General features: G+C 30.9%; 2 protein-coding genes across 2 annotated transcripts; both read left to right on the top strand.

The window, feature by feature from the left end:
* The first annotated feature begins 450 nt into the window (after positions 1-450).
* On the top strand, positions 451-915 carry LOC149515080 (uncharacterized). The gene has a single exon (XM_089742974.1). It carries the CDS (start codon positions 451-453, stop codon positions 913-915), a length of 465 nt encoding a protein of 154 aa, XP_089599100.1.
* Positions 916-10,266: 9,351 nt separating this feature from the next.
* On the top strand, positions 10,267-12,013 carry LOC111294382 (ras-related protein Rab2BV-like). Its single transcript, XM_022887666.2, has 2 exons — positions 10,267-10,514; positions 11,528-12,013. Exons 1-2 carry the CDS (start codon positions 10,350-10,352, stop codon positions 12,011-12,013), a joined length of 651 nt encoding a protein of 216 aa, XP_022743401.1. The 5' UTR covers positions 10,267-10,349.
* Positions 12,014-14,496: the final 2,483 nt, after the last annotated feature.

Here is a 14,496-nt window from a genome sequence, read left to right as displayed (position 1 = left end):
TAAAAGTGGATCCAGACAAAATATGGGCTATCCAAAATCTATCTCCGTCAAGCACACAAAAAGAGGTTCGAGGTTTCTTGGGTAGATTAAACTATATATCCCAATTCATTTCTCAACTCATTCTTAAATGTGACCCCATTTTCATACTATTCGAAAGAATAATCCTGGGGAGTGGAATGAACAATGTCAAGAAGCTTTCGATAAGATCAAGTAGTACTTATCGAACCCTTCAATATTAGCACCCCTTATTCTAGGAAAACCATTAATTCTATACTTAGTGGTACATGAAAGCTTAATAGGATGTGTGTTGGGCCAACAAAATGAATCCAGTAAGAAGAAAAAGCTATTTATTACCTGAGTAAAAAATTTATAGAATATGAGTCCAAGTATTCATCAATAGAGAAAATATGTTGTGCTTTGGCTTGGACAGCTAAAAGACTCAGACAGTACATGCTGTACCATACAACTTTGCTTATAGCTAAATTGGATCCCATCAAATACATCTTCAAGAAGCCTTCACTATCGAAAAGAATTAAAAGATGGCAAGTGATGCTTTTGAAATATGACATAGTATATGTAAGCCAAAAAGTAATCAAAAGAAGTGTCATTGCTAAATTCTTGGCAAACAGGGCCACTGATGATTATGAGCCCATAAAGCTTAATTTTTTGGACGAGAAATTAATGATCATCTCAAAATTAAAAGAAGATGATGATGAGAAAGAAATATGGTGGATGTATTTTGATGGGGCTGCTAATGCCATGAGGTATGAGATTGGAGCAGTTTTGATATCTCCAATGAAACGCTACTATTTTGTTATAGCAAGATTGAATTTCAACTATACCAATAATGTTGCTGAGTATGAGGCTTGTGTTATAGGGCTACATGCTGCTTTGGATAGGAAATTGAAACATTAAAGGTGTTTAGGGTTTTAACTCTAATCATTTATCAATTGAAAAATGAATAGGAAACAAGGGATTCCAAACTCATCCCTTATCATAAATCCATTTTAAAGTTGTGCAAATAGTTTAAAATAATTCGGTTTGAACACTTGTCTCGGAAGAAAAATCAAATTGCATATGCCTTGGCTACCTTGGTTACAATGGTACAGATTGCTGACACTGTAGAGATTCAACCTATCAAATTGGATATAAAAGATATGCCAGTACATTGTGCCAACTTGGAAGAAAAAGAGGATGGCCACCCTTGGTATTATGATATCATGCAATATTTAAAGAATAAACAGTATCTAGATCAAGCAACAGAAAATGATAAGAGAGTCTTACGAAGATTGGCCATGGAATTTTTTTAGACGGGGAAATTTTATACAAAAAAGGCAAGGACCAAGTGCTATTACGTTGTGTAAGTGTATCTGAAGCTAAAAAAATATTGAGAAAATGCATAATGGTGTATGTGGAGCACATGTAAATGGACATATGATAGCGAGACAAGTTATGCGAGCTGGATATTACTGGTCGACAATGAAAAAAGATTACATCAATTATGCTAAAAAATGCCATATATGCTAGATTTATATTAACAAGATTCATGCTTCACCCAGAACTTTGCATGTCATAGACCACCTTGACCATTTTTTATGTGTAGGATGGATGTCATTAGGCCTATCACATTAAAGGCCTCAAATAGAAATAGATTCATTTTTGTGATGATTGATTACTTTATTAAATGGGTCGAAGCTACCTCTTTCACAACCATGACTACATCCATGGTCTGTAAATTCTTCAAAAAGAAAATCATCTACAAATATGGGCTCTCAGAAAGAATAATCTTAGACAATGCAAAGAATTTGAACATCAAGATGATGCAAGAAGTATATGCTTAGTTCAAAATCAAACACCACAATTCGGCTCCATACCATCCAAAAATGAATAAGGCAATAAAAGCTGCAAACAAAAACATCAAAAGGATTTTGGAGAAGATGACTAAAATATACAAGGACTAGCATGAAAGATTACCTTTTGCTCTACATACATATCGAACTTTTGTGCGCACCTCTACTGGGGTAATTTTTTTTATCTTGGTTTATGAGATGGAAGCTATATTGTTGGTAGAAGTATAAATTCCTAAGGGAAATGGGATTAGAAGAAGCTAAATGGATTTAAGAGCACTATAAGCAATTAAACTTTATTAAGGAGAAGAGATTGATGGCATTATGCTATGGCCAATTGTACCAAAAATAAATGATGAGAGCTTATGACAAGAAGGTCAAACCTCATCAATTTTGAGAATGAGAGTTGGTATTGAAAATAATTTTTCCAAGTCAGCATAATAATAGAAGGAAATGGACCTCGAATTAGAAATGCTCTATGTTATAAAAAGAGGTTTTTCGGGAGGAGCATTAATTTTGTCAAAAATGGATGGAGATGAACTTCTCGATCCTATTGATTTTGATGTAATGAAGAAGTATTTTACTTAACATAAAAAAAATAAAAAATAAATAAAAAAAGGAAGGGAATCAAGTTGAAAACTTGAAAGGGTGACTTAGATCCAAAGGAAGAGATGCAGATTAAAACCTTGAAAGGCAGCTTGAATAGAGTATGGCATCACTTGGAAGGCATATCAGAGATAGTGAATTTTAAAGAACTTTAAAGTGTCGGGACATCATATCTTGATTAAGTTTTCTAAGAAGATATAGGATTTGTTGTCATGGTTATCTAATCATTTATCTTGGGGCACTGCTACCCCAAAGTAACTGCTCCTATGCATTCTTTTTATCTCCACACTATCATTTGTAATTGATTACCCAAATAAATGAAAGTCGTCTTATTGTTCTCTCTTAGTTTTATACATTGTCAATATATTTGTCTTTTCTCTTTATACCTATTCATGAATAGAAGAAATACATACCTTGAATCCTACACTTTGAAACTGGGATAATGATTAATGAAACAAAATCATAAGAAGTAGTGTATTACCGTGAAGAATAAAAAAAGATAAAGGCAAAGGATGAATACCTCTTAAAAAATTTTTTTGACTTCTATGGCTTTTCTTGGGATAAACATTTAGGCTGACGAAAAATAGTTTCCTTGCCTTCAAGCAGATGAAAAATAGTTTTTTTACCAAATATGTGTATTCAGGTTAATGAAGGATGATTTCTTCGCTAAAATGTATAGTGAAGATAAATATTCAGGATAATGAAAGATGATTTCTCTACCAAAGGTGAAGAAATGAGAATGTGAAAGCCTTAGTACTGCAATTAATGTTTCATTTGCATAAGACATGCACTTGCACTATCCACTCATTTGATCTCAACTCATGTTAGATCATCTTCAAACTTGCAACATCAGTCCAGTCATTCATTTTTTACCTCGACTCGTCCTGGTTGTTTCATTTTAACTTGCGACGTCATCTCGATCATTTGATCTTAACATAAGTCAAATCATCTTCAAACTCATGACATCAGTCCAGTCATTCATTTATGACCTTGACTCGATCTTGATCGCCTTTTCACTTGCATCATTGTCCCAGTCATTTGATCTTGACTTATGTTAAATCATCTTCAAACCTGCAACATCAGTTCGATCATTAATTTTCAATCTCGACTCAGTCTTAGTTGCTTCATTTTGACTTGTAACATCATCTTAATCATTTGATCTTGACTTAGGTTAAATCATCTTCAGATTTGTGACATCAGTTCGATCATTTATTTATAACTTTGACTTAGTCTTAGTCACCTTTTAACTTACAGCATCGTCCCAATCATTTGATTTCGACTCATGTTAGATGATCTTCAGACTCATAACATCAGTCTGATCATTTATTTTTTACCTCGATTCGGTCCTGGTCACTTTATTTTAACTCGTGACATCATTTCAGTCATTTGATCCTAACTCAGGTCAGATCATTTTTAGATTCACGACATCAATCCGATCATTTATTTACAACCTCTACTCTGTCTTGGTCACCATTAGATTTACGATAAAATCTCAATCACTCGATCTTGGCTCAGGTTAAATCATTTTGCTTTCGACCTAAGGGTCACCCGGATTGGTTTTACTCACTGATTTGACTTGAATAGAATAGGTGTCTAGGTCTTTGCATCATCTTCATCTAACAAAGATATGCACATAAAGACAGCTGTAAACACTTATTTGTGTCTGAGCCCATTAAGGTCTAGACCCAATTGGGCCAATCAATGTCTGAACATAACTAGGCCCATTAATGTTTAGGGCCCATTTAGGTCCATTTGGGTTTAGGCCTAAGTGGATAGCTTGTTTATTTTTTTTTCTTGTTTTTTTCTATTTTTTTTCTTTGCTACATTCTTTTTTTGGTTTTAATCCACACATGAACAAAAACTCAAAATTAGGATCGAAATCTTGCTTAGTCAAAATTTTAATGTCAAATCGTATTAGCATGGGATTGCTGAAATCTTGGGACCTAAAATCCTGTTCTAACAAAATTCAATCTAGGAATTAAGCTTGAGATTGATTCTGTCCGTTTTCTTAAACTAATCCTAGGCTGCCTATAAATTAGATTAATTTCTACACACAAAAACAAAAAAAAATTATGAGTGAGAAAACTATGAAAAATTTAGGAAATACTAGGTAGAAAGGGTTTGGCAGTTCAATTTTGGGTTATGCAGTTCAATCTAGAATTATGGGATTGATTTTAGGTTTTTGGGTTAGGATTAGGGCTCAGTACAATTCTAGGAGGTTTTGGGAGTAATCTAGGCAAAATTTGAAGAAATCTAGGGAACATTCAAAGAAATTTGGGTTTTTTTAGTTTTTTTGGGTTTTTGAAAAAGAACATGAATTTTTCAATGAATTTTCTGGCGACCGTTTGAAGTTTCTAGTGAGACTCTAACGAGATTCCAGAATTCGACCATATTTCCAAAAATCAACAGGTACCGTTTGAAATTTTTAGTAACTTTTCTAGAAACTAGTGGAATTCCAATCTCTGGTTGAAGTTTTTGATTGGTAGCTCTAGAAAAAAGGCAGAGAAAAGTTGAGGTAGAGAAAGAAAAAACAAAAAGCTTTTGAAGAAAAGCGCTGAAGCTTAGCTTTTATACAGTAGCTGAATGACATTGTTTCAGATAAGCTAGGATCTGCGCTAGACTCGGTGACCCACGTGTTGACCTACGCCTTAACCTGACGCGATCGTAGGTTTTTCTTTTTTCATTTTATTTTTATATTCTGATTTTGATTTTGATTTTATTTTATTTATTTTTAACCTATGTTCCTATTTTTTGGTTTTATTTAAAAAAAAAAAGTTGTTTCTGTCATTTTTATTTCCAAAAAAAAAAATGAAGTAAGAAAAAAAATGAAAACAAATAATTTAAAAAAATGAAAAATAAATAAAAAAATCATTCCAATCAAAAAATATATTTTTTCAAATAAATAAGAGTTATTTTTATCCTTTAAACTATTAGAGGATTGCTTTGAAGTAGGCCTTACCAAACTGTTAGGAGGTTTCACCCATTCTTCTTGAAATAAATTAATAAATCTGATGACGGAACCTCTTCAGAGTGGGACACTAGTCTCCATAAATACTCTTGAAGTGAGAGAATTATCCTAAATTGCTACCAAACTTTTTGGATAATTTTTGGGTTAATTTTTAATATTAAATTATTTGGTAAAATCATAAAAAATAGTCAAGGTTTGGATAATTTGAAATCAAACTGGTACCATCCCTTGATGGGCATTATAAGGGTGCTACAGCCTTCCCCATAAGTAATCGACTCTCGAACCTAACATCTGTTTTGCATATCAGATTCAATCAGGTGGCCAATCACACCTAAACAAAAAAAATTGGTGCCAATCTCTTTCATCCATGTCTAGCGGTAAGTCTACGGATCTATAAGTTATGACACTTGCTGAGCTATAGTTTACTCATTCCTGATTTTTTTTTCTTTTACAAATGATATGAATGATGAGTATGATTAGTCTTGTGAGGAGCTAGAAGAATCTGAGCGTTGGAGAACAACTTAGAGAATAGGATTTTATGAAGTATCATTTCTTTTAGTTGTAACACTCGATATTGAATCTTTGAAGACTTGTTATTTAGTTATTTTACAAATATTAAAACTTATTGAAAACCTTATTTTATTTGAAGATTTTTCAATGATTATGGATTAAGCTTCGTATTGCTTTGGGGTTGTACTTCAAAGTAATATGGCTATGTTATATTTCGATCTTGGGACGTGACATAATTATATGAACCAAAGTTTCATTTTGTCTCTGAATTATGGAAACTGATTTTCAATTGTTCCTACAAAGTTTCCATCATCTTTGAACTTGAAGCAAATTTATTGATAGTACTACTTTGATAATTGGCAGCAACCAAACCAGCCTAGCATATTCTCCATTTGTAATAAATGGTTCAAATTGTTTACATTGAAAATGTGATAGCAATTAATTAAAATCACTATTGATTAATACCTGCCAAAGGGATCTTGTAGCATGCTTTTATGAAGTGAGGATGTGGAACTCCCATCCTTTGGCTGGTTGCCCATGTATACAATATAGCTCTGCAAATTCCAAGGTAAAAAAAAAAAGTCAAAGTTAAAGAAATTCCATTCTTTCCTTTGGCATGATTCATGAAAAAGCAAGAAAGCATGATTAAGACATGACTGTAAAATATTGCCTTTTTATTGGATTGACATGTTGCCCTCTTAGTAACCAGAGCCAAGATAAGGCCATGGAGGAGAAGACAGTGAAGAAGAGATAAATTTTTGCCTTCCATTGGAAGAATGATCAACTAAAAGCCTTTCAAGTATGTTTGACACTGTGTTTGTCCAAGTATTAGTTGTGGATTTTTATATATTAAATCAGAATATGATCTTTAGACTGATTCCTAGAAGGAAAAAACTAACCTCTATTGAGTTCTTTACGAAACGGTATCAGGTACTATATGGTTAGTTCTAATACAACTTAAATTTTTTTTTATAAAAGTCAGGTGTAATGATCCATAGATTCATTAAGATAATGTATAATATGAATAAATAAAACCAAGTAAACTATATAAAAAATTATTCGTATGGATGAACATTGCCTAATTGCAGAACTATGCTGTATCCCTTTTTTTCCATTTGACAATTGTGAAATTGGGGATACAAATTGTGGGAAAATAATTGAGGAAACAATCAAATGGTGATGATTAAAAATCATTTAAAATCGGCCAAAATAATTAAAAATAATTTTAAGAATTGTTCAAATGTTAAAAGTTTCAAGTTAAGGAAATTCTATAGCCATCTATCTTGTATAATGTGACATTTGGCTTTGAACAATCACAAACTTAGAAATAATCATCGGTCTTATTCTAAATGTATATATTCCAGAGATGGAAAGTGACCTTTTTCATTGATTACCACAAACTTTTGCAAAACAAAATAACTTGAATAATTAAAAAGTCAATTTCGTAGATTAAGTAGCCAATGCAAATAAGAAGAAACAAAGACATTCCAACTGCCAAAATATAATAGTCAATTCCATCAAAAACATGCTACTGGAAGTAAGCTTTTGCAGGCATTACCCCAGGCTTATTCATGAATGTTGGTTTAGTATTCATGTCTGATTTAATCCTTAAACAACTAAAAATAAAATAGAAAAGAAAAGGAATATGATCTAATCATAATTGATGCTTCCATTCTATGGGTAAGTTTATCTACAAGTTATTGTATTAGGTGCACAGCTATGAATGGAAATCCCAAAACGAGGTGTTTGGTTTGAGGAAGTAATTTTTCTCTTGGAATCTTTTTTTTATTTGGTTAAATTTTACAGATTTTTTAAGATTTTTAACGGGGTCAAGAAATTATAAAACAAGGGAGAATAAAAAACTTTCCTCCCCTTAGGTCTTTTAAGATTTCTAAGGAAAAGTAAATTTCTTTTTTTATTTGTCCTCATTTAACTCTATTTTTATATTATATAAATAATATTATTTACATTATAGATGTAATAATTTTTATATAAAATATTATGAAAATAATTTTTTTTAATATATTTTAAACAAATATCACGTTTTAAATAAAGTGTTATTGAAATTCTCATAAAAATTATTATTAAAAAGAAGATCTTTATTGTAAAGATAAAAATTATATATTTTTCATAATTTAACAAAAATGACGTTTCTAAGACAAATAAATGTAGTTTTTATTAAAAATGTTAAAAAAATTATTTTTTTAGAATTTAACAAAAATAACATTTTTAAGATAAAAAAGCATATTACTTTTTGATGAAAAGTAAAAATATAGTCCTTGTTAAAAATATGAAAAAAAATTTCAGAATTCAATAAACACGATATTTTTAAGATAGAAAACGTAGTTTTTTGTTGAAAAATAATGTTGAAAAAAATAAAAATATAATTTTTGTTGAAAATATGAAAAAAAAATAGTTTTTAGAATTCAACAAAGACGATGTTTCTGAAATATAAAATATAGTCATTGTTGAAAAGACAACATTTTTAAGAAAAAAAACATAGTTTTTGTTGAAAATATAAAAAATATATATTTTTAAGAATTCAATAAAGATGATATTTCTAAGATAAAAACATATTTTTTTTATTAAAAAATGACTTTTCTGAGATAAAAACATAGTTTTTACTAAAAAGATGATTTTTCTAATATAAAAAACACAACCTTTGTCAAAAATATGAAAATATATATTTTTTAAAATTTAACAAATATATTGTTTCTTAGATAAAAAATGTAGTTCTTGTTGAAAAAATGACAATTTTAAAATAAAAATGCAATCTTTTATTGAAAATATGAAAAAAAAAAAAAATATTTTATAGTATTATTACATATAAAATCTAAAATACATTTACTTAATATTATTATATATAAAATTTGTTCCATAAGCTTCGCCCTCAAAAGTCCCCAGGAAAAGGGTTTACCACCCCCCTTCTAATCCCCCCCCCCCCCCAATCAATCTTATTGAAAGATCAATCCACATATTTTCTCTACATTGGGACAATAAACATTAGGATAATAATTAGAATTTTAAATTTATATTTATTGAAAATATAAAAAAAAATTTAATTATTTAGTTTTAACAAAAATAATGTGTTATTCACATATTTATATTATGAATATCACATATTATTCATATGTTATCAAGGATTATATAATAAAAAATTTTATTAAATAATCTTACATTCTTATGAATCAAACATAAAAATTTTATATTAGTTAAGTCAATAAAATTTAGAAATCATACATTCTCCTTCAATATCATTTTTTTCCTAAATCACTTTTTTTTCCTAAAATTCAAGAATTAAATACCCAAAAAAATAATTTCTTCTTTTTTTTCACAAAAAGCATCAAACATAATATTTTCGATAAATCTTTTCTAATCTGGCCTAAAAAATGATGTTGACTTTAGAACATAAAATTATCAAGTTATACAAAAGTATTAACACTTTAACAAAAATTTTTCTTGCACACATAAATGCCCTGCTAGCTCTCCTGTTTGCTCTTCGGCTCAACCAATTTAATCAACCAATCCCAATTTTATTTGTGATCTTATCTGACATAATTATCAAGAAAATTTGTTGGATCTTTTCTTATTATTTGTTTGTATTAAATGTTGGGTCATGAAACCTGTTTGATTTAGTTTTTCTTTGTTCTAATAATTATTTGACCTAGTCAAAAATATTCAGACCCATTAATAATGAAAACATTTAGCTAATAGTCATGTAATTTGTTGTTAAAATATTAAATTTTTAGTTCCAATGTTTAGGTTGTAAACCTCGACAACCTCTACTATAAAACTCTACTATAAAAAAGAAAAAAATCCGAAAGGCCATGAAGATCCAATGGTCCGAACTTTTCTTCGACCAGGAAAAAGGTTTTGTTGGAGTGTAAATGTGTAATATTTTGTTAAACGAATGAACCCTTTTCTTTAGAAAAAAAGAAAGGAAAATTATTTTTAGTGGCCGAATTTAGCTGGTTGGATCCCATCGAAAGACCGTTTTAAGTGCCTTTTCGTCCGTTATTCTGTTTTTCTCTCTTTGGCTATGGAAGGCAATGCTTCCTTTCTCCTGAGGAGCCTTTCTCTCTCTATGCAAGAACTTTCAACAAAACAGACAACAAATTCCTGAATTTCACTAATCACCATTTTCTATCAATAATCAATAATCAATATTAACCAACCGTCATTTTATGGTTAGTCTCTTCTCTTCTTTCACATCTAATTTTTTTTTCTCTTCATTTTCTTTGAAAATAAAAAGATTCTTATATTTGGTCTTCTAATTACTTAAATATGAAGAAATTCAGGGTATTGGATAACAATCTTTAAGTCAAATTTGGATTGTTTGATATAATGAAAGTTATTATTATTATCTTTTTTTTTTTTTTGATCCAGCAGGTTTTGGATATCATAAAAGATAATTGTAAATGGCATATAAAGTGGATCATGAATATGATTATTTATTCAAGATTGTATTGATTGGAGATTCGGGTGTGGGAAAATCTAATATTCTTTCAAGATTTACAAGAAATGAGTTTTGCTTGGAGTCCAAGTCAACCATTGGAGTTGAATTTGCAACAAGGACTCTTCAGGTTGGCTTTTTATATACATTTGATTTAATTATCTTTACCGTATGTGGCTTAGTTGCTCACTATTGTCCTACTGATCATTGCGGCATCATTTTTAACCACATGATTCTGATATTTTCTATAATATTAGACACTAAATTTGTGAATCAAGCAACAATATATGTTAAATTGTTAATGAAATTCAAATTACATTGAAAATTCTTTGTAGATATTTTCCGAGAAGCCTTTTTTCTCATACAAGCAAGACTATATGTATTAGTGCAACTAGTCATTGATGATCTAGTTGTTAAGATTAAATCCTTAATTCTGAAAAATGATAATAAACAAGCGCCAAAAAAAAAAAAAAAAGACCACATGCGATTTATATATAATAGTTCACTCTCAACTTGAGAGCTGCGTCCACTTTGCAACCGTTGCATGGTCGATCTGCATATTTAAATTTATGTAAGAACAATTAACGTCAGGGAAATAATTATGCTCTACCTATCTTAACATTAATGGATACTTCTTAGCGCGTGGAATTACTATCAACGTCTTCTTACGCCATTATAAGATTTTGAGTTTTTATTCTTCTTTTCCGTTTTCTTTTATCAGTATGAAAAGAAACATTTCTTAACTTTTGCACATGGTTTTGGGAAGTTGAGATGTAGCAATATTATCCTTTCAAGTTCACTCGGTATCATCACGAAAAGACATGGGAAGAATAAATTGGTCACGAAAGGTTTTCAATAAAAGCCTTAAACTATGTTACGTTCTGGTCATACCAAGATAGAAGAAATGCATTTACTACTACATGAAGCAACGGTGGTTGTGATAGCTGAAAAATCATGGTAGAAGAAAAGAAATTTTCGTGAATTAAATAATTATGAAATACATAATTGTTATCAAAGATCTAATTGGTTACTCTGCTGAATTCTGACAAAATTAAAGCATAACAAATTAATGGTCTTGACTTGATGTAGTATTTTGATTTGCATTTTTCTACCTGAGCTTAGGAGCAGTTTCTTGGATTTCAGGTGGAAGGGAAGACAGTTAAGGCGCAGATATGGGATACTGCTGGTCAAGAGAGGTACCGCGCCATTACAAGTGCTTACTATAGAGGTGCAGTTGGAGCGCTTTTGGTTTATGACATAACTAAAAGGCAAACCTTCGAAAATGTCCTGAGGTGGCTGCGTGAACTGAGAGACCATGCAGATTCAAACATCGTCATTATGATGGCTGGAAACAAATCTGATCTGAATCATCTTAGAGCAGTCTCAACGGAAGATGCAGAAAGCTTGGCTGAGAAGGAAGGTCTCTCATTCCTCGAGACTTCAGCACTGGAAGCTTTCAATGTTGAGAAAGCATTCCAGACAGTTTTATTGGATGTTTACCACATAATAAGGAAAAAGGCACTGGCAGCACAGGAAGCAGCTGCCACCACTGGCCTTCCTCAAGGCGCTACCATTAATGTGTCCAATCTATCAGAAAATGGAAATAAGAGAGTTTGCTGTTCTACCTAGCAGATATTTTCTTTCTGTACAAGTGGTAGCAGAAATGTTGCATTGCCAGCGAATTTTCTGCCCCCTTTGGGATAGACATGCATGAGAACACTTTCCTCTGAATATAAATATAAATATATATATTTATATTCATCTCAAGGCAATGTAGGAAAGAGGTTTTTGCTACATTAAAACCATAGACTAAGATGAAAATGAGGATTTTAGCATTCTCATGTTTCGATTTGGAATTCACAGCAAGTTTCACGGGAAATTACCAAGTATTTCTTAATATATATATATATATATATATGTGTGTGTGTGTGTGTGTGTGTGTGCAAGGAGAGGAAGAAGAGGTGTTGTAAGGTGTAGCACTTGATTCTGTTTTCATTTTTTTCTCCTTTAATTACCGACATTGCTTATGTTGATTTTTTTGAACTTGCAGTAATTTTTTTTGCTAATTATTCATGTTGTAAACTGTTGTACGTCATATAAATTTGAAAATAAAAAAGAATCACTACCAATTTTTTTTAGTCAGATGCGATTGATCATCTATTAAAATTTATCTTTTTAATAAAATTTTTTAAATTAATTAAAACTTCATCAAAAAAATAATTGTTTGAGTATGTAAAAATAGTTTGAATTTGAGAATCAACTATACGTGAGTAAAGATTAACACCCTATAACATCTATTTAAAATTATACTAATTAATTATACTTTATCTGTTAATCTTGACTAAAATGATCTTAATTTTGATATTTAAAAATTTTAATTTTGTTAATTTTTATTGTAAAAAAATATATTTATTATTTTTTAAATTTTTTTATCTTTGAAAAAATAAATAAGAACCTTGCAGACTGTTTGGTGTGTGGGTTGTTATGGAGGTTTTGGTAGTGATTTGCTTGTATTTTTTCGTTGGCTATCAATGAAATACTACTGGCAAGAGGGGTGGTTTTGGATGAGGGCAATTTTGGCTGGTGGTTTGGGCGAGGGATGGCAGTGGCCAACTGGGGGGTTTTTGGAGGGGCTGGATTTGTTGGCAACATAGGGCTGTGGTGGATAGGCCGAGGTAATCTGGTGCTAGGTTTTTTTTCTTTTTTTTTTTTTTTGGGGGGGGGGGGGGGAGGGGGGGTGTGGGGGGAAGGGCTCGTGTTATTGGGTTATGGGGTTTGGTTTTTTTTTTGGGAAGGGTTGGAGCAGGGTGTAGGTGGCTTTGGTGCTCGAGTATAGGGGTTGGCCGGGTCTAGGGGTTGGGATTCGACTATGGTGAGAGGTCCTTGGGGCAGGGGCTGTGTCCCTCCAGTTGTAGGATCTGTTTGGGCTATAGATAAAGGGTTTGTGTGGGTGAAGAGAATGGGGTGCTTGGAGCTGGGTACTGATGAGGCCTTGATGTGTGCTGGGTTTGGGTGAGGGCGAGTAGGATGGAGGAACTGTTCCTGGTTTGCCGGCGCTCTGGTGATGGGGTCTGGAAGTCTGGTGCAGGAGGTGGTTTTTTGTGGATTTTTTTTCCTTTTGATGCGGGCAAGGTTCCAGGAAAAATAATGATGGAATCCATCTTTGTGCATGGTGTTTATGAATTTTTATTTGTAAATTTTATAATAGACAATATTGTAAGGTGTTGTAGGGACTGAGAGGGCTGGGCAGTGTGCAAAGTAGTGGCTGACTGCCACTGCCAACATAGTTTTGTATTTCTGTATTTTTATTTTTTAACATAATTTTTATTAATTAATTAATATTATTATTTTTTATAATTTTTAATTAATTTAATTAATTCTAAATAATAATATTAATAAAATAAAATCTAAAATAACTAATTTGAAACAAATTCAAATAAATTCAATTAGATTTAATGTTTAAATTGACTCAAATAAATACATACAAATTAAATCTAAAAAATTAAACAAATTCAAATTAATCCAAAAAAAAATTTAATTGTTTACTCAAATTACTTCAAAATTTAGATAATGAGATGAACAAAGTTTTTTCCCTTTGCGACAGTTATTAGGGTAAATTTTGTTATTAATTATTCATGCTGTAAACCAACCCCAGTTACCCCATGATTAATTTAGATCCTTGAGATGGATACAAAACTTTTTTACTTTTCGATAGTTATTAGGGTAAATGATATATATTTGTTTTTAGATATCAGATGGACTTTCAATTTCAAACAAAATCTCACCAATTTTTTTTAAAAAAAATTTCTTGCCTAATTACCTTTGAATAGGCGCTTCAAAAATTTATAAAAATTATAGTAGGATTTTTTTTCAAATAGAAATATAAAAATCTTTAATGTGATTCCTGGTAATAGCAACAAATATCCAAATCAGTTTGAATATGTGCCAATGCCATGACACAAAGATGAAATATTCATTAATCAAGAAAATGACATTGAGTGATTTCTTTAGTTGAACTAGTGATTTCAACAAATTTGAGTTTAAAATCTTACAAAGGAAGGAACAAAACAGCTCAGCAGCTTCAAACAATATTGTTTGCTTTTTAATTTAAA

Source organism: Durio zibethinus, chromosome 14 (genome assembly GCF_047325235.1).
Source record: "Durio zibethinus cultivar Kanyao isolate XHJ-2024 chromosome 14, ASM4732523v1, whole genome shotgun sequence".
In the NCBI taxonomy this organism is placed as follows: Eukaryota; Viridiplantae; Streptophyta; class Magnoliopsida; order Malvales; family Malvaceae; genus Durio; species Durio zibethinus.
Note: the sequence above shows the minus strand (reverse complement) of the source record. Positions and strands in the feature narration are given on the sequence as shown.

Bases quoted from the DNA above. Each gene is read 5' to 3' on its own strand.
- LOC149515080 (XM_089742974.1), top strand. From the start codon at position 451: ATGCTGTACCATACAACTTTGCTTATAGCTAAATTGGATCCCATCAAA.
- LOC111294382 (XM_022887666.2), top strand. From the start codon at position 10,350: ATGGCATATAAAGTGGATCATGAATATGATTATTTATTCAAGATTGTA. The intron at 10,515-11,527 runs GTTGGCTTTTTA...CTTGGATTTCAG, and splicing joins TTGCAACAAGGACTCTTCAG to GTGGAAGGGAAGACAGTTAA.